This window comes from Agelaius phoeniceus, chromosome 8, assembly GCF_051311805.1.
Source record: "Agelaius phoeniceus isolate bAgePho1 chromosome 8, bAgePho1.hap1, whole genome shotgun sequence".
Lineage (NCBI taxonomy): Eukaryota > Metazoa > Chordata > Aves > Passeriformes > Icteridae > Agelaius > Agelaius phoeniceus.
In genome coordinates, this window is record NC_135272.1 from 31464765 (window position 1) to 31484294 (window position 19530).

At 41.1% G+C, this 19530-nt stretch overlaps 1 protein-coding gene across 7 annotated transcripts in view; it reads left to right on the forward strand.

Moving 5' to 3' along the window:
• Positions 1 to 8681: 8681 nt before the first annotated feature.
• ELAVL4 (ELAV like RNA binding protein 4) overlaps positions 8682 to 19530 on the forward strand; it is a 64191-nt gene continuing 53342 nt past the window's right edge. The window contains exon 1 of one of the 7 annotated variants that reach the window (XM_054638422.2): positions 8682 to 8809. In XM_054638422.2, coding sequence (XP_054494397.1) covers positions 8762 to 8809 — 48 coding nt within the window. In that variant the 5' untranslated portion in view covers positions 8682 to 8761. Of the gene's footprint in view, positions 8810 to 9104; positions 9246 to 11190; positions 11285 to 11678; positions 12051 to 12252; positions 12313 to 12642; positions 12829 to 13039; positions 13223 to 19530 lie in introns of those variants that run through there. The other 6 variants (XM_054638421.2, XM_077182505.1, XM_054638424.2 and 3 more) reach the window with 6 other exon arrangements.

Sequence of the window (19530 nt, forward strand, 5' to 3'; positions counted from 1 at the left end):
TTTTCCTCTGTCCTGTTAACCTGTCAGCTCTGATGCTCAGCATTTGCCCTGTCACAGAATGGTGAGGTTGAGTTGGTGGGCAGGATAGGAAAATGCTGAGGAGCAAATTTGGTACACTGGAGCATCTGGCCTGTTCATCTTAATCTGAATCTTACAAGCAGTCTCTTGTGTAGAAATTGTGAGGGTTTTTTTTTCTGGATTCTTAAATAGATGAATCAAGTGAAGACTCCATTAAGCTTGATTGCAGTGTTTTTAAAATTATTTCTATCTGGGTCTTGTGGAAGCATTTGGAGCAAGATTTTACTGTATACACTTACATGTTGTTTTTTTCCCAACATTCATTTTTAGTATCTGGTCTTATTTTGGTTTGCATAGTTGATGTGACTGTATCTGTGAGATGTTTTTTTCCTTCATTCATTACTTAAAAGCTTATGAAATGTGCAATAGCATCTAGTTTTGACAGATTTTTTTAATAAATTACTGTTATGATCCTAATGATACAGAAGGAGAGGTTGGCTCTGCTTTCCACATGGAACAGCAAATGATGAAATTCAGGGAGTTCATTACTGGAGGGAATTCTGCATCTGTCAGCATCATGTGCAGAGCTGCAGTCCTTATCATGGCAGCGCTCATACCTGGTGCTGTGGGCACAGGCCCTGTGTGTTGGGGAGTCTTGAACATACTAAGACCTGACTGATGCCAGTGGAAAGAGCAAAGAAAACCTTTGTGTGTCTCAAGTCATCCAGGTTGCTAAGGAATGTTCTGTGCTAGTAGGAGTTGCTGAGCATCCAAGTCTTTGTGCCCATGTGGCAGCTGAGAAGTGACAGCAGCAGGAATGGATAGAGCCATGTCATCATCCTCCAGCCTGGGATAGTCTCCCAACCAGCTGAAGAGGGTGGCTTCCTGAACAGATGATTGCTCCTAAATAATTGGCCGCGTTTTCTGTGTTGACAGTCTTCCAGTTAACAGTGAGGTCAGTGGGAGTAATTGGTTAATAGCTTCATTGTGTCTTAAATTTAAATAGCACCATTAACCTCAAAGGTCATGAGCTGAAATTTCCACTACCAAACCACAGAATTTTATGGTGTGCACCTATACTGCCCTGTTACTTTGGCAGAAAGCACAAAATTATGGAAGTAGTCTGGAGAAAGACACGGCACCAATATGCTGGAGTGATTTTGCAATTTGTTGCCAGCAGCTGAAATTCCTTGTCAAATGTTCTACAGCATCACTGATGTCTGGCTTTCCTTTACCCACAGAAGTAGGACCCTCCACCACAGCAGAATAAAATCTTGTCCTTTAACACCTTTAAAAAAAAAAGTAAACATATTTTTTTGTACACTAGTTCTATGTTGGTTATCTGTGCTTGCTTGGAACATTTTAAGTGAATTTTCTTAGGCATGGGACTATGGAAAATGTTCAAAATAGAGGACTGTTTTGTTTATTATGTGAGTTTAAAGTTCCTTCATTGTACGATGTCAGAAGAACAATTAAGTTTTATCTGAGCAGAGCAGGGTGTCCCTAGGTGCAGGTTACAACGCATCCAGTGATACTATTAAAAGAAAGATCGTTTGTTGTTGCATTGGGGAATCCTTATAAAACATGAGGAAAACTGCCTGGAAGAATATAAATGTGTTCAGGCAATGGAGTGAAATATTCTTAAACTGCAGGGTGATGGCCTGTAGCTGGATAGGTTTTCAGAGCAGCTGTTTTGATGTGATTGTTGCTTTTCCCAACAGTCATAAATTGGATGTACTAGAACCCTTTCTTTTTCTTAAGGCTTTGCTGTTCGGAGGTCCAGAATCAAAGCTTTTGTTATGAAAGCAAGATTATCTAGCCTAGAGTTCATGAAATTAACTTTGCTGGGTTTTTTTTTTTTCCTTTTGATGAGTTGTTTACATGCTTCCAAAGATGTTAGGCTTTTTCTGTGTACAGACCAATGTAGTCTTGCAGGATTTGCTTTGTGTAGCTGTTATGGGTGCACTGAGTGTTGGCCTTGGTGTGGGTCTGTGTCTGTGCTAAACTTGCCTTGCTTGAATTGCTACTCACTGAAGTACTTATTTGTCCTTATGAACAGCTGTGCTGAGTTAAATCAAGGATTGCACTGTGGAGTTGAGACCCTAGTGTGGCCAAAGTTCCTTTAGGTGAGGGTCAGCTGGAGACCATCAGCTTTGGTCACCTGGTAAACCCATGGTGGGACTGGGCTGACCAAAGGTGGACTTTCTGCTGGAGCAAGGCTCCCCTGGTGATCATTGGAGACCTCCCTAGTGTGCAGCCAGTGAAGAAGAGCTTGCTTTATCTTCCTCTCAGAAATCTGTAGAACAGGACAGATGAACTGTGCCTTGGAAGTGCCCATTTCCTAAGAACCTCCTGTACAAAGGGCTGGGGAGAGTCGCTGCCCAGCAGATGGGTAACCTCAGGTGAGGTAAATTCATCCACACTGGCTTCTAGGACTGGTAAAGCCCATCCTCTCACATGCAGCTTTTCTCCACAGACTGGAGAAACCACAAGCAGCCTGGCTGCTGCCTCATCTTCTACCTGCCTGTTCAATGAAAAAACAAATCAGCTGTGGCTGTGGAAGAGACAGTTCAGCACAGAAGTGAATTCACTCTTGGGTGCCAACCTGCCAGCTTCTCCAGCTGGGCTGCACAAATCCCTTGAAGCCCTAGCACCAAATATCTATTGCTAGGTAACTGTAACATAAAGTTATTTATTAGGAAGGTTAGGCACCAGAGCAACTCTTATACCTACTAGCATATTTTTATTTTTTTTAAAAAGGACAGTATTAAAAATACCCATTGTTCATCTGCCCTACTTTAAAGGAAGCTAAAAATCATACCATGCTAAGGTATGTCACACTTTGAAAAGACAAAGTTTAAAGAAAACCATAGGTCTGTATGAAAATCTGAGACCTGGGTAGGAAAGCTACAGTCATCCTCGTCCCAAGAGATGAGCTCCAGGAACTCTAGAGGGCAAAAAGAGGAGCTGCAGATGATTTCTTTCAGTTGTCTTTCTTTAGCCTCTCCCTGATTTTGTGTCAGTATGCAAAGTTCAGTGTTGGCATTGCTCTTCTTTTAAAGAGAGAATACTGCATCAGTTCTGGGTTTCATACCCATTGCCTTCTCTGTATTTCAACTTGTCTTCCTTATTATCAAATTGTCATTTCTGTAATCTAAATTATACACTAAAGACTTGTGTTAGCCATATTCATCTGGGATCTGTTTATCCCTGAGATTTGGGTACCTTATTTAGGCAGCTTACCTAACCTTTATTTCTTAAGGGGTAAAATAAAACAGATGTACACAGGAAGCTTCTTGAAAGTCCTGGCACTTGTATATACAGGTGCAAGCTTAGTAAAGCCATTTTAAACTTCTTCTCCTTTCCAGAATCCTTGGTTTGAGAATAGGTTGCACAAAAGGGTCTACCCATAAATTACTGAGGATTGGTTTTTTTTAATGTATGAAATTGTAATACTTATTTACCTTCTGCCTGCTGCTACTAAAATACTTTGTGTAAGTGCCAGCTGCTCTAACGAGAAGTAATTTGGACAATTAATAGCTCTTGATGCTTTTTGTTGTCTTCATTCTCTTTTGTATCTTCCCTGCTTCTGCATCCTTCCTGTGTAATTGCAAGTTGCAGGAGACATAACCCTTCTGCATGCTGCTCACAGGTCTCCTTTGATTCCTCCTGTACCTCTGTTCTGATCCAGCCACCTCACACTCGTCCCCAGATCTCTTTCTGATCACTGTCTCAAAGCTTGGAAACATCAGCACATTAATCCCCTTTCAGGTTTTTATCTTTGTTCTTGTTATTGATATTGTTTGGCCTGAGTGCAAGGTGTATAGCACACTGTATTACAGATGGGCTTAAAGCAAATCCATCAACTGTTCTAAAATTAGGTGATGCTGGTTGCAAGACCCTGTTCACATTTTTTATGAGGGTTTTTGTGCTTATACATAGGCACATTAAAAATGGCTGAACTCATGTAAATCTCCCTGGTAAGTCTGGAGTTCTTCAGTGTCTAGGTCCTTTCATTATTTACAAGTAAATACATTTTAAAAATGCAGTCATAAATCTTTGAAAACATCTTCATTTGTGCTCAGTTGAAACTTTGCTAACTGTATTATACAAAATTGACAGCAATGTAGAAATGTTTTAACTCTCCCTGTAGGTAGGATTGAGTTCTGCTTGTAGTGATAGGAAAGCAAGCTGTAGGATTTAGGATGTCTGTCGCATGCAACTTTTAGTATCTCTGAATTTAAAAGGAGGAAAACAAAATCAGGGGACTGAAGGCATTAAAATCTCTATTCCTGAGCCAAAAGTGAAAGAACTGGAAGAGGGAGAAAGGTACCAGTAATTCTTAGTGCTGTGTTAACATGTTTACCTGCAGTGTATGCTGCCTTTTGCTTTTCAGTCTTGTGGTGCTGACAGTGGGTTCTTTAAAATGTGTTGAAAATTGGCCAGGCAGGACATAGTGGGACCAAGTAGACGCTGTGTGTTGCAGAGCAGCAATTCAGAGCTGGGAGAGGAGTGTGGGGCCAAGGACACTGCTGGCCTTCAGACTTGCTGGGAAGGTGCTGAATCATCTTCTCCAAAGCCTTCTTGCACTGCAGCAGAGCTGCTGGCCCCCTTCCCTGGCTGGCCTGTGCCCTGACAGTCCCAGGAATCCTCTGCTGAGGTTATTCACTGCCACACGCGCGTGCCTAAATCTGTGTGGCTGCCCAGCTTCCAGCTGTGGCACTGAGGATGTGGTTCCTATCACTACTAAGGCTTCTCTCACCATCAGTGGTATTTACATCTATTCATTTTGTTACCTCTGTGCTCTGCTGTGCCCTGGAGAGTTTTGTTCCAGTCTCCTGGCGTTCAAACATAAGTATCCACAGTGGGGTTTGCAAATACACACATCTTTGGAAAATTGGCATGTGATACTTAGAGCAGCTATGCAGTATCCAAATTACACATCTCATAAGGCATGAAAAAGAAAGTGGGCAAGCAACATTAAATAGCATATTTGTGCAAAAGCAGCTGAAGTGTGATTTCTGTGGGAACTGTGACTACTTGCCTAAGCTTTGTGCATCTAAATTCCTCATTTAGGGTTGTAAGTATTTAGGAAGGCTTTCTGTCTTGTTTTGTATCTAGCGTCTAGCTCTTTAAGGAGCTAGAGCTCTGACTACTCTTGATTCTTCTTCTGGGTTGGTTTTTTTTTTCCTTTCTCTCTTTTCTGGGTTCAGATCCAAAAGGTGATAGTTTTTCCAGGTACCTGTGTGTTATATTTCATCTCCTCGGCATCAGGAGGAATTTCATTGCACCACACAGAACATGGCATCGGCAGCAGAGCTTGTACAGCTTGTCAGTGGGTTCCACAGCAGGGGCAGGGTAGGAGGCAGGGACAGGTTCCTGTGTTTCTGAGTGGATCATCTAATAAAAGCTAATAAAAGCTCAGGACCATGTCAGTCATCTTTTTCAACTAGTGTTTTCTCAGAAATTTTGTGGGTTTTTTTTTTTATATGGCTAGTGTTCAATTATCATGACTTACATATTTTGCAGTGAAGCCTTAAAAATTTAACTCTGTTTCATGAAATACCTTCATTCACTAACCTTTAAGAGCCTGAAAAACATTTTCAATGTCATGCAAGGTTAGTCTCAATCACCCACTCCTGCTTGATTTCCACAGGGCAGTTGGTAAGGTGTTTTATTTTGCTGGTTCTTTTTTAAATTACTCAGTAGATAAATTATGTATGTATACTCTTAACTGTTAGCTGTTCAAGTAACAGTGGAAAAAGCCCCCTTGTTATGTGAGTAAATAACCTGTTTAGCCATTGTTTTTCCCTCTTCCCCCTAGTCCCTGCCACCTCCTGTACACATGTACAGCAAAGGGCAGTCAGTTTAATTGGGCTGGTTTCTTTTTTTCTTTCCTGTTCTCTTTGCTGAAATCTGGCTTTGGGTTAGATGCCATGAACAATTCAGCTCTAGCTTTCTCATCTGAGTTTGTGACTGTCAGCATCACATGAATTACATGTTTAGCTTTTCAGTTTCTTGTAATTTCACGGAGGGTTTAAAATTAGTTAATTTTTTCTGTGTATATTTATAAGGGGTTTGCACACCTTCGTGTTCCTGTTTTCTCCTAGTGCACTTTTTTAGTTAGTTATGCAGTGCATTTGCATGGGGTTATAGGTGGTGGAGGATATTTTAAATTATTATGAGATGTTCTGATGAAAGCACTGTGTGAGCTCAGTGTTGCTGAAGACAGTGTTGATGTGGTATCTTGAACTGGAGGCTGTTTCCACAGAGGTTCTTGAATTACTGCATAGGACAAAGCCGAGTGCTTGCATTGTGTAATGTCCTTTCCCTGCCCGTTATCTTTATTAAATCATTTTGTACACGAGATCCATCTCTTGCTCACACATGCCTCTCCTTGGTTCCTCATCCACCTGCACCCTCCCATCTGTCAAACAACAAAATAACTCTTTGATAAGAATTAAATGTTAATTTTATGAGAGGAATGTCTTGGAAAAGAGTAAAACTGTTCCAGAGATAAATGCTTAGATCTCCAGAAGAGTAGAAAATGAGGTGATGGAAAATGCCAGGTTGTAGTTCACAGGCAGCAGCATTTAAATGGTTTGCTATAATCATATTAGGATAGAATTAAATTGAGTTCTTTATTTTGTGCTGCAGTGGAATAGGACTGTTACTGATCATTTTCTCCTCCCTCTTGCTTTGATGATTAGTGTGAAAACTCAAGCAGCAAAAATTACAGGAGTTCAGGAGTGCAGGGAGACAGTGGTGTGAGGAGGTCTGACTTTGGAGTGTTGTGTCCTTGCACACGAGAGCTCTGGTGCTTGCCTAATAGACTGAAAATGAGACCACTGCTGCTTTATAAGAGGTCTGTTCCAGCCACATTGCTCTACAGCTTGGCAGATGGTGGCATGTGAATGGTTTCATATTGATTGGATGGATTTGCCTCGGGGTAATAGGAGTATGGGTCCTTAAAGATGTAATTCTAGATAGTTTTTTTTTTTCTTTTTATTTGAAAAAAAAATCCAACAAAAATGTGCATTTGTAAGACACCTCTCTTTACATGAGTGGGGTGTGTGGTAATCAAAGCACTGAAGTTACGTGGAAATAAAAAGTCCTTAAATAGATTATCACAAAGACCAAAAAGCCAAGAATACTTATTTACTAAGTGATTACGTTTTTACATTAGAAGAAAGTGACACTTTTAATTAGTGTTCAAGGCATATGGTGAATGAGAAAATAAGCTTATTTCATGCAAACAGAAATCGATGCAAATAACCTTTCTCATATAAAAAGAGATGACTTGAAACTCAATACATATTCAAGAAGGTTAAGTCATTACTGCATCACTTTAATATTAGTTAAAGGCCAGCAAAGAAAATCACTACTCTGCATATACTTACTCAGCATGGATTGCTATAAATGAAAGGAAATAGGTGATGGCGCTTTGTAGGTGGCAAATCTAAAGAAGCCTTTGTCCATCTAATGCATTTATTCTTTAACCTCAGCAAATAACCTTTTGGGTTCTGCTTTAGCACAGGTTGCAGCTGGGAAGAATTGCCTTGGTTCCTCCAGCAATTCTTCCCAGCTGGTAAAGACATTTTGTGATGCTCTTTTATTGTTCTTTCTCACTCCTCTGCTTTGTGCTTTCAGTCTTGTAAATGTTGTTTGTAAATCCTTCGGTATGAAATGACTTTTCAAATGTGTTTGTACAGCACCTAACACAAAGATCCCAATCTCATTCATGCCTCTGGGTGTTGCTGTAGAGCGTTTAGTGAATTGGTACTTTTTATAGTAATGGAAGTATTTCTTGAGGTATTTGACCTTAAATGAAGTGGCAAAAAAATACTTAAATAGCTTGCAGACATGATGGAATAGGGACAGTTTGATACCTTGGGAGTCTTAGGTGCTATTGAACACTGGATCCTTTCCACGTATTTCAGTCTTGTGCTCTGATGCGTGCAACAGTGGTTTAGTAAATGAATTTAAGCCACAGTAAGTCATAGCAGTATCTTATCAAGTTGTCTTCAATTTGCTTGAAGGTATAGTTCATATTTTCTAGCAGAATTATTTACATGCTGAATTTTGTCTTCCCATGAAAGAACCCTCTTGTGAACGTAGTGCTGATTTTTTGTTCTTCTGTAATACAAACCAGTTAGTTGGGTGTGCTTTCCCTTTAAATTATACTTTGTTCTCAAAACTGATTGGATTTTACCACTTTTGCTGAATGGAAAGCTCCTCTATAAATTTTAAGGTCCCTTTAAAAAAAAAAAATCTGCGTTAAAAGCTAAGTGATTTTAGGGTTTTGTTCTTGGGCTTGCTGCTGGGGAGGAAAGGGCATAAAACAGTGACAATTTTTTTTCCTCCTGCTTGATAAGTGTAGGGGGGATTTACGTTGTATATCACAACCAGCAGCTATTCCAAGAAAAATCTTTAAGATGGTTACTTGGATCTGTGTACACTGCCCACCTGGTGGTTATGGAGTGAACTGTTACTTTAAAGAATAGTTTAAACAACAGCCATGTTTGGGGCAGGCTAATCTTGCAAAGAGAGCAGTACATATAACAGGAGTCTACAGTGTGATAAGGGGAAAATTCAGCTCACTGACTAGATGTTTTAATGTGCGAACTCTAGGGAAATAACATATTGACTATTCTGTTGTGCGCAAGAAAATTGAAGAACCCTTTGCAGACAGAGGGCTTGCAAAGGATTCTTTCTGTTTCTCTTAACCAAAATCTGTGGCAAGATGTTTGAAATCAGCAGGACGCTTAATGCTGCTTTGTTAAATAATGAGGTAATATTTTGTCACTTTTTCTGGGCAGCATCTGTTTTTTCTCCTTTTTCATATGTTGGTGAAGGATTCAGTTTAATCTTATGCAAGTAAGAGATTTTTTTTTTTAAAAAATCATTCTTCAATTTATTATTTTTTTCCTTTTGATGCTTTTGGAGAATTGGGTTGTCTTTTATTTGCGGTTTCAATCGGCTGCTGTTGCCTAGGACATTATGCCACGTAAGGCTTCTAAACTGCACAGAGTAGGTAGTTATTAACGCTGAATTGGCTTCTGGTATAGTCCATCTGGGCTCTGTATGAGAGAGCTTGCTAGCGGCTACTGATGCTAAGATACCCGCAACCTTTGGGATGTATGCGTGGTGGAGAGGGGCTCAGTGATATGAGATCACTTCTTTTAAGGGAAACTGTCATTAATGAGTCAAGAAACTGCTCATTTATGGTAAGGAGAGGGAGGGGGGGGCTGGGAAACAACCCTGTGATTTCATTTTGATATTGGATTAGCTGTTTAAGACAAGTTTCTTTTTGTGGGGATGGAAGATTGCACTAAAAATATGCTTTGCTCAGGGGCTTGCTGGCTGATGCTGGAGAGACTGTATAGAGAATCTGATGCTTTACAAATGTCACCACCGTGATGCGGTGGTCAGTCCCTTTCCCTGAAAGATAAATGGTACTATTGGAAACACGAGAATAAGGTTGACTTTTTCAACAATAGGATTCTGCCTTTGTCTTTCCAGAGAGAGGCCTCTGAGGATGTTTGAGCATTTGTTTTAGTGTTTCTCGGGAAGGCTGCGTGTGTGGGGCGCTTTTTGGGAAAGCGGTCAGTGTGCAGAGTACCTGGATTTATAGATGGATAAGATTAGCTAATTTTTGAGAGGAGCAGCGAGCGATTATTGTTTCAGAAAAATGGCTGAATCTTGATATGCACAACGAATTTATAGTAACGAAGTAGGCTGAAGTTGAAAAGACTTAAAAATAATTTCTGGGTGCCTTCTCTGGTGTTATTAACCCCTGAAGAGACCTTAAGTAAAAAATATGCATTACAGATCTAACTTTAATATTTGATGTATGTTTGCACAGGAATCTGTGGTAATATACTAGCTGTTGTAGCATTTTGATGTTTGTGTGTTCACACAGTCTAATGGGTCACCTAAATTTGAGTTAGGAAATGTATCTTACAGGCTCCTTTAATCTATGTTAGTTTTTACTAAGCTACAAATGTGCTCAGAGAGATGCGTGGTGAGAGAAATCCTCTGCAGCCTTTCACATTGTTCATATTTTAATTGAATTCAGTGCTCATTCCACAAATAGATTGTATGATGTTTTTTAAATGTGATTTTTCTCCTTGCTTGGTTTGTGTATAGCTGGATTTTATGAGCTTTACTACATTTCATACGTTTTATTGGTGTGTTTAGTCTCTGTGTGTGTTTGAGCGTATCTATGGTTTAAAGAAATTTAAAATGTACTGAATGTCAGTCCCCAGCTTAGCAGTGTGAAGGGAATATTTATACTTTTAGAAAGATGAAACTTGTAGAACAATGATTTGATTTATGTGTTTTGAAAATGGTTTTGGTGGTTTGTAGTCAGGTTTTCTTTCTCTAGGAAAGAGCTAAGTGAGCTTATAATGTGGCCCATCCTAGCTTTCTCGGTTTTCAGCTCTTACATATAAAAACGCTTTCAATGGTACTGATTTTTTTTATTTTTTTTAAAGTATTTAGTTGTTGAAATGAATCTGTGGATGGTGAAACTAAACAATCCTATGTGTATTAGTAGGGTAATACTCGGTTGCTTTAGTTGAGATAAATGTAAATTCAAGGTTTGTTGTAATTACAGAGTGCTATGCCTGGTTACTTACTACAGAACATGCTTTAGGAAAATACCTCTCAAGTAAAGAGAAAGAAATGAATGCATCCTAACTTGTGAGAATTCTTACAGAACTTGCCGTGGTCGGAAGGGGGTAAAATATTGCTGTTGGAAGTGAAGTTTTGTTAGTTTGTCAGTGGCAGCGAGCGGAGGATTAATGAGTGTGCATTGTTAAGTTAAGCACGTTTCTCGAAGGCTGGAAAAGAAAATTCTTTTAAATGCTCCAAGTTTGCTGTTGTTTTATTTCCTGTCGAGCTGAAGAATAATGAAGCGAGGTGGCAAAATAATTCTGAAATACTACTGTCGTTCGGGGGGAGCGCCCGATAAAGAGGTGTCTGCTGTGCCTTAGACATTGTCAAGTGGCAGCAACATCAAATCCAGTCCTTTAAAAATACGTATTTTAAAAAACCTCACCGGGCGGAAGGAAGGAGAGATGGGTTGATTATTAAAATCAATAGTACCTGAAAATAAATGCAGCTTTAAATGCACGTCAAAGTGCTTTTGTTGTGCCTTTAAGCCTAGAGGCAGATCATTAAATATGCATTTCTCCGGAAAGCAACTGTCGAAAAAGATAAGGTGGTTAAAATACGCCGGACCTGGGAGCGGGGCGCGCAGGAGGTAAGGAGATGTAGGCACTGGAGCATGGCCGAGGTATGGCACCGCCGGGCCCAGGGGTGGGAACAGGGGGAACCAAAAAAAAAAAAGAAAAAAATTTAAAAAAAAACGGGGCTGCGTGTTGTTTCTTCAACCGGGCCTTAATTACTAGACACAAGCAGCAGTTCAGAAATCTGGTCTCTGTTGTTGTAGAGGTCACCGCATCATTAACATTGTCAATCTGGCAGCGGCTAATTTCAATAGCACCTGATGTCGCAACGCCTCCCCCCCCACACACACCACACACACACCCTCCCTCCCCGCTGCCGGCCCCCCCCGCGCGCGCGGCGCGCTCGGCCAATCAGCGCGCGGCGCCGCTGACAGATGGTCCCATAAATGGCGGTAAAGGGGCGACGGCGGCCGCCAGTCGCAGCAGGGCCCGCGCCGCTCCGCGCGCTCCGCTCCGCGCGTCCCGCCCCGCGCCGCTCCGCGCTCCGCCCGCCGCCGGCGCCGCCGCCCTCCCGCCGCAGCACCACACTGAGACAACGAGATAATATACTTAGCTATTATTATTTATTATTTATTATTATTATTATCGCTGCCGCTTTTATTTTTTTATTATCGATAATAATTTCTCGCTGCACAAACGTCTAGCAGTGTGCTTTGTGGCTCTTCAAAAAAAAAAAGAGAGAATAATAATAATAAAATAATTCCCTGAAACCTTAGCAAAACCGTTAGAAGAGTTGAAGCCTTTCAAGACACCCAATATTTGCCATTAAGAATGGTTATGGTAGGTATTAGTAGTTTTAAAATCTGATCGTAGCGGGTTTATATAGAGGTAGATATAGAAGCTAACATACAGGTTTTCCCCGAATCTGCATCATCCTCAGTCTGTGTTTTCCCATGAATTTAGTTTTCTGCTACTGATCTGTTTGTACATGATCTCTCCCTTTCCCCCCCTCCCTTTCTCTTTCCCCCTCTCTCTCGCTCTCTCTCTTTCATATTTAATGTCTGCGTATCCTTTAATAAAGGATGTACTTTGTCATTTTAAGGTAATTGCGATTTCTCTCAGAATAAAGAGAAAAGCTCATTTCTAATGCAAGGCTGGTATGTGGCTAACTGAAATGCAAAAGGAAGAAGAGGCTTTTTTTTTTAAGGGTGGGGGAGAGTTAATTTCCACATTGACATTTTGGAGATACAAATGCAGAGCAAAATCCTTGGGGGGGGGGGGGAAATGTTTAAAAAAAAAAAGCCTCGAGATTGGTAATTTTGTTTTTGGTGGACTGCGCAATAGGTATGGTAATTTTAAAAGAGGGTGATTTATATGAGCTTCAGTAAATGCTGCATATTGTATTTCAAAGAGTTTCCTGTCGTGACCTCATAAAAAGAGGAGGAGGCTTGTATGTGTTGCAGTGCCTAGTATATGTCGATTTTGTTGCATCGTTGGGCAGCAGCGCTGTAAGAAGGAATGTCAGCTTTTACATAACGCTCTTTTTGCTTTTGACTCTGTGAGGGGCTGTAAGGGTCCATCTTTGTGATCACAGATGGAGTGGAATGGCTTGAAAATGGTAAGTGAACGGGGAGAGCCTGCTCGTGGGGTTTTGTCTCGTTTCTCGTGTGCCTCGCGAATTTCTTTTGTTCAGGGCGGCGGATCGTGAGTCATAAAATAAAATTAGAGAGCCTTGTTTATTTTCTTTTTTTTTTTTTTTCGGTGGGATATGTCTGCCTGTGCGTGTGCATATGTATCTGTACATCCATTTACCGTGCCTAGCTGCGATGGCACTCCACAGCGTTTCCATTGAACGTTGCGTTTCAGTTGAGCGCGGATGGTCTCTGCTGACAGTCACGGTGTCATGGTACCGCGTGTGCCTGGCGGAGCGGGCGGCCGATGATGCCTTTTAATCTCCGTTCCTATTACACCAGCCTTAAATACAAACCTAATAATCGCCTCTAAAAATCCAGGTATCGCGTTTCCCATGGAGCCGGTGCTGTCGAGGATGGATGGATGGATGGGTGGATGGATGGATGGATGGATGGAAGCAAGGGTGTGTTTTTTTTGTGTCGGGGTGGGGGCTGGGGTTGGGGGGGTTGGGGGAGAGCCGTGTTGTTTTGTGCTTTTTTAAATGCCGGGAGAAGTCAAAAGCCATTTATGTGAAAAATAGTATTTCTATTTTTAGCCCGTATTCTCCTGGCGGAGGAGCCCGGACGTGCTCATCTCGTCCCCTCTTTTGTGCTTTTCCTTACAGATTGTGCAAAATGGCATGATCAGACACACAACTGCGGGCACCGGGGCTGCGCCGAGCGGGGCGACCCGGGTGGGGGCTGGGGCCGCCCGCACAATACCCGGCCCTCCTGCCAGCCCCGGGATGGGGGGGCGCGGGGACCCCCCCCTTTCCCCCCTAATTTAACGTTTTGCAGACTTTTGCCGCGGATATTTATTATAACCGGGGAAACAAAGCGACGGTCTTTTCCCATTCTTACAGGATTGTCTTTGTCTAGCTGCTTGTTTTGATGGGTGTAAAACAAATAAGATTAGACTGAGCAGCCGAACTGAAAGCGATAGCTGGGAGGAAAAGCCAATGAAAGGTTGCCGGGGAAACGAGCATAGGGGAAGCTGAGTGGGGGAGCAGGTGGCAATCATGTGGGAATACTGCAAACAGTGTAAAAAAAAAAACCTAAAAAAAAAAAAGAAGCAGGGGCTACCTCGATTATCTCTGCTCTTCTTTGTGGCAGTCACAACTTTAATTATTCTTTATAAATAGGTGTTAATTACATTTCTGGCTCAGGCTTACAGTGATTTCTAGAAATCTGGTTTTAAGCATCTGTTCTTTCTCCTTTGCAAAAGAGGGTTATCTTTTTTTTTTCTTCCCCCTCCCTGCTGTGAAATTGTACGTGCAAAAAATTGCAAGGAATCCTGTGAGGCAGTATAAAAAAAAATGTAAATTATATTGAATGAAGTTGACAGAGATATAATAGTGAACTCCCACAGCTGATAGCTTCTGCAAATCATTTCTTAGAATTTTCCAGCAAATGTCCCTATGAGAACAGTAGGTAGAATGAATTTACCCTAAGCAGTGATTTTGTGTTAAGTGATATTGGTAATTTTACGAAATCAGATGGTTATATGGCAGAATAATCGGTTCAGGGGAGTTCACCATGTTTTAGGGTTTAGGCACTGAGAGGAATTGACAAAAATACTGAAATTATTCTTCTCTTCGTCTCCGGCCCCACCTTTAGCCACAGTCTGTTCTCTATCTGCTGGAGCAATATCCACTTCCAGTGTCGGGCTCCTTGTGGCAACTCTACTTTTTAAACCATGGCTGAATATTTTGTTAATCGTGATGGTCTCTTAATTGTAGTGGCAAACAATAATGGGAAATAGCTGTTGGTGCTAGAAGTGTTAAAAAAGCGTAGTAGACTAGTAAGTGATAGACGGTAGCGTAAAAGATATAAAAATGTGGTTGCCCAGAAAACGTTCATCTATCACACATCAGGAGGCATAAGAAGCAAAGCAGGAATATAGAACACGCCTTTCTTTCTGTCTTCGGATTTGTAGATATTTTTACTTTATTCCTTTCTTTGGTGCAGGGTTACTTTGAATGCGAATTCAAGCAGGGATAGTAGTGCTTGGTTGAAGTAGGAATTTTAAAAATTAAATACCCTTTTTAATTTGTTTTAAGTATTGCTTCTGCTGCAGTCCTTTCTGTGAAAAAGTGATTGAATGGCCCTCTGAAAACTGCACTGCTTTACAATGTAGAGGGGGAGAAAAAATCTTGAGGGGGTGTGTGCGTGTGTAAAATTCCGTATTTTACAGTCTGTGCATGTGCAGAGATGCATTCTGACATGCATTGTAGTTGTACGTGAGAGTAAAATAATTTTTCTACTGTCCAAAACAGAGATACTGTGTTCTAAATCTGTTAACTTAGTCATGACAATAAATAAGGGTGCCTTTTATTATACACAGCTGCATTGTTTGTTTTAAGAGTCATCAGCTAGTAGTTACATTTTCATTTTCTGTTCAATTTCGTGTTTCTACAAAGATTTAAAAATAATGCAATGGTTGTTTTACGGTGCACGTGTTCCTGCCCTGATCTTCCTCTTTTCTTTGTTTTAAGATTATATTAATGAATACAGCCTGCATGTACATAGTGACATTTTCTTTCTGCATGTAAAAGATTGCATTGTAAATCTTCCTATAGAAAAAATAGCTGTTAAGTTAGTGAAATAGAATTAAGATTGCTAGTAATGCTAAACGATGAAAATGTAAAACCTTTCTGTTGAGACAAAAAGATACAGAAAATGTAGTTGTCCTTAGACATGACATTTTCCTTTTTTTAAAAACTGTTGTCTTGGTGTACTAGTCAGAAAGGAGGCAATCTTGCAATTGGATATTGATGCAATGTAAATACCAGCCATCAGTTTAAAATCCTATCCTCATGTACTTAGCATAATCAAGTTCCCATGTTAGATACAGGGATGCCTCTCCACTGGTGACTGGCTTGGTTGCCTCCTTTGCTTTCTTCTTCTTTATTAATTTTACCTTTTTGAGCTCTCTCAAAGTGAGCCCGAGCTGTTGTGACAAAGGATGGTTACAATGAGCTGGAAGGGGTATACTTAAAAATCCCATTTGAATGGGTTTGAAATAGTCTTCATCATCTTTATTTGGTCCTGTTAAATATTGTGACTCTATTGAAAGAAAATCTAGTTGCATTAAACTTACATATATTTAATGGATTAATTTTTTTTAAATAATATCTTCTAACTTGCAGGGAATGGTTTTTTTTTCCTCAGCCTTCCTATTTGGTATGCTGGGAGTGTACTAATTAAATGCAGGTTATTTTCTGTGAGTAATTGTCATACTATTGGTACATAACCTAGAGCCACTCTAAACCCTGAGGTTTTTCGGAAGAAATAAGGTATGATTGCATCCCATATTCTGGCAGGGGAATTTGGTGTCTTCTTTGGGAGCTTGGACTTTGGAAATAATTTCAGCAAACAGCCCAGGCAAGAAATGGACAGTGGCAGAGAATATTATGGTGAGAGAGATGCAGATAACTTGACAAATCCACTTGTCCATTTTGGCAATCTGTGTCCTCTGCACACTTCATTTACGTGCCTGGACACATTAAAATGTACATTTGTTTGTCTGTGGGACAGCTAACTGGATACACTCCGATGCACTGGCAAATACTGCAATGCAGTATTTTTTCAATGTCATTGGGGTTTTGGGGGAGAAGTGGGCACAAACAGTTTTACTATAAGCGAGTAGATGTTAAAAAGCATGGTACCTCTGTAAGGCATAGGCCAGATTTTGCAAAATTCACTAATCTGTGATGGAAAGTCACCCCTCCCCCTTGCACTCCTCTTCTTCTCTTGCTCTTTTCCTTTCTGTGTAGGGTGGAGGAAGAGATGGGTACGTGTGTATTTGTGTGTGTGTTTTGTGCATGTGCATCTTCCTTTCCCAATTGAATGGATGTTAAAGAAAATGCTGGGATTTGCACGAGGAGGGAAAGGACATATGTGCAATGTAACACTTCCCAACCGTTTCTGTAAATGTCCAGTTACCAGCGGTGTAGGACTTGGAGCAACTTTAAAAGAAGGCACATTTTTAATTTTCTAAGGAACTTTGTGAAGAGGAGGGCGGTGTTGCAGTTCAACAAGTATGATTGATAGATTAAATCCTAATAAAACGTGTTTAAAGGGTGCCTGTACCTTGCCTTAGCCTTTGGGTATGTTTAACCATTTGAGATAATGTAAAGGGAAGATGTTGGAGAAACAGATACTTAGAGACTCCTTGCTTGCTTTTCCCCTCAAATGATCAGTCTTTACTTTTTTAAATACTGGAATATTTTAGGTGCAAGGGGCTTTTGTAGGTCACTAGCTTTACAGCAAGAAGAAGAAAGGGGGGGAGAAAAGGTCTCAGTGTGTCAGAGGCAGTAATTGTATAAAATTAGCCATCTAGAAAAGGCAGGAAAGGCTTGCAGGAAAGAAGGAGGCACTAATATGTGAAACAGCACTGTGCTAGTCAGGGAGATAATGAGTGATAAATTTGAACTGGTGCAGTGGTGTGATGCCCATTAATTTCTCAGAACCTTGACTTTGCAGGTTTGTTACTCCGTTGTTCACACCTTTAATTATAACTAGTTTTGGATGATAGCTTGGGGCACTGAAGATGAGACCTTTTGTTTGTTGTTTACTCATTTAAATATTCAGAGTTTGCAATAGCATTGGAACATCAGTGTTAGAAATTACATACTCTCAGATGAGATTATAGTAAGAGTGCAGTTAATTCTTGGAACTGCCTAACATTGTCTTATTTGTAGCATTTACATTGCTTGCATGAATTCATTAAGAATTAGCTCAGCAATATTAGGCTGAGCTTTATTTTATGTAGTGAAAATCTGCGTGCCCTAATGGAGCTCCTGATGCGTTATTGCTTATTTAGAGCCCCAAAAAGTAGGGAGGAAGTGGAGAGCCCATCTTACCTATTGTTCTACCCTTGACAGTGCCTTACATGAGGACTTGCACCTCAATGGCTAAGAAAATCTGTACAAGCCAGGAAATGCTGAGAACCAGTTAGGAATTATTAATTAAATGGGGAGAAAAGACAGAATAGTAAGAAAATATTTAAAACAAAGGATAGCTAAACCTTTGTGTGTCCTCTCTGGAAATGTAGTTGCACCGTGTAAGATGCAAACCTGGCTTTGACAATATTTAGAGGCACGATGTATAGAAAATGCTGTAGTACGCCTTCGTTGCTAAGGCACGCGCAGTTGCGTCAGCAATGCTGTTGTGATGGGAAATTATTCGTCCTTGAATTCTGGGGGAAAAATAAGCTTTCATTTATTTTATTCCTTTAATTTTAAACTTCTCTAATTGCTATAAAATTCCGTATACTGCTGCTGGTAGTCTTCCCAGTCTGCAGACGTGCGCCAGCATGTTCTCGGCGTCAGGGCGGTGACATTTGGTGGCTTTGGAGCGCTGGGGACCCTTGGAGCTGAAGGTGGCGCGATAACGTGTGTTTGTTTCAAAGCAGACGCCCGTGACTATGGGAGGTGGCTCTCGCTTGCAGTGCTTCGAGAAGGTTCCTCACGTAACGCGTCCGTGCCCACGTAAGTGATGTTGGTGTTGGCAGAGGGCAGCAGCGCCACTGGAGCCTTTCCAGTAGCGCCGGCCCTTCAGCTCCAGCCGCTCTGCCGCGCACCTGGTGGCGCTCGCCGAGCCGCGCACGGAAACCCAAACCGCTTCCCCGGGTTTTCGCTTCCTGAGGGACGCTCGGTGAGGAGGTCCCACCTGATCTCCATGTAGAGGCCCCTAAAGGTTGCTGCTGGAGCAGGTAACTGTGCCCCGGTCCTACCTGTTGGCCTGTAGTTGCATGCGCTCCCCTTTGGAGAGGCTGAGTGGTTTCCTGAGCACTTCCAAGTATTTTCTGCCAGGCTGAGTGCTGTTGAAAAGCCTTTGTAGAGACATGAGGGATGAAGGACGCATGTCCTTCTTGCTTTTCTTCCTTTTAAGAATCTCTCATGGTTGCATTCTAGAAAACTAGCAAAGACAACAATTTACTCACAATTTAGAATTGAAGGAGAGCTGCCTCCTCTTGTAATGTTATGTCTAATTGCCCAGCAAGGACATGGAGTTTCTGCTACTGCTGGTCAGGACAGTTGCTGGAAGTCCTTGTTTCCCTACTGTTCTTAACAGCAAAACTGGTGTTTGTGAGTTTGAGTTTGAGAATTATTATTGCTAGACAGAAGTTCATTGGAAGGTTTGACAGTGAGGATTTTTTTGGTTAATACATGGATTAATTAAAAGACTCTTGATGTCTATGAAGTGCTTGGTGTGTGTGGAAGTCAACCTGGTTCTAGTAGTTCTGATTAGAGAGGGTCATAAAAAACTACATGGGCAAAATACTAACAAACCTTTTTAAAGAGTTGAATGCTAATCTGGAGGGGAGGCCAGGCCTTTTTTCGGTCCCCTTCAGCTGATACATAGACACCCATAGTCAGCAGCAGTTTAATGTTAGATAACATGAAATTCATGACTCAACGGCATGAAATAACCCATATTTAAGTCACTACACTGTGGCGGAGTGTTAACACTTTCCGCTTTGGGGATCAGAGGTATTTGGGGTATTTGGCTTTTCTGCCTGCTTGAAGGGTTTATAAATGTGACTGTTAATTGCAGTACTTGTATTAATCTTCTGTTGGTCCTTCCTAATCTTTTAATGGTGGTCGGTGACTTTTTCCTTTACTATGTGCAGAAGATCTTGTGGG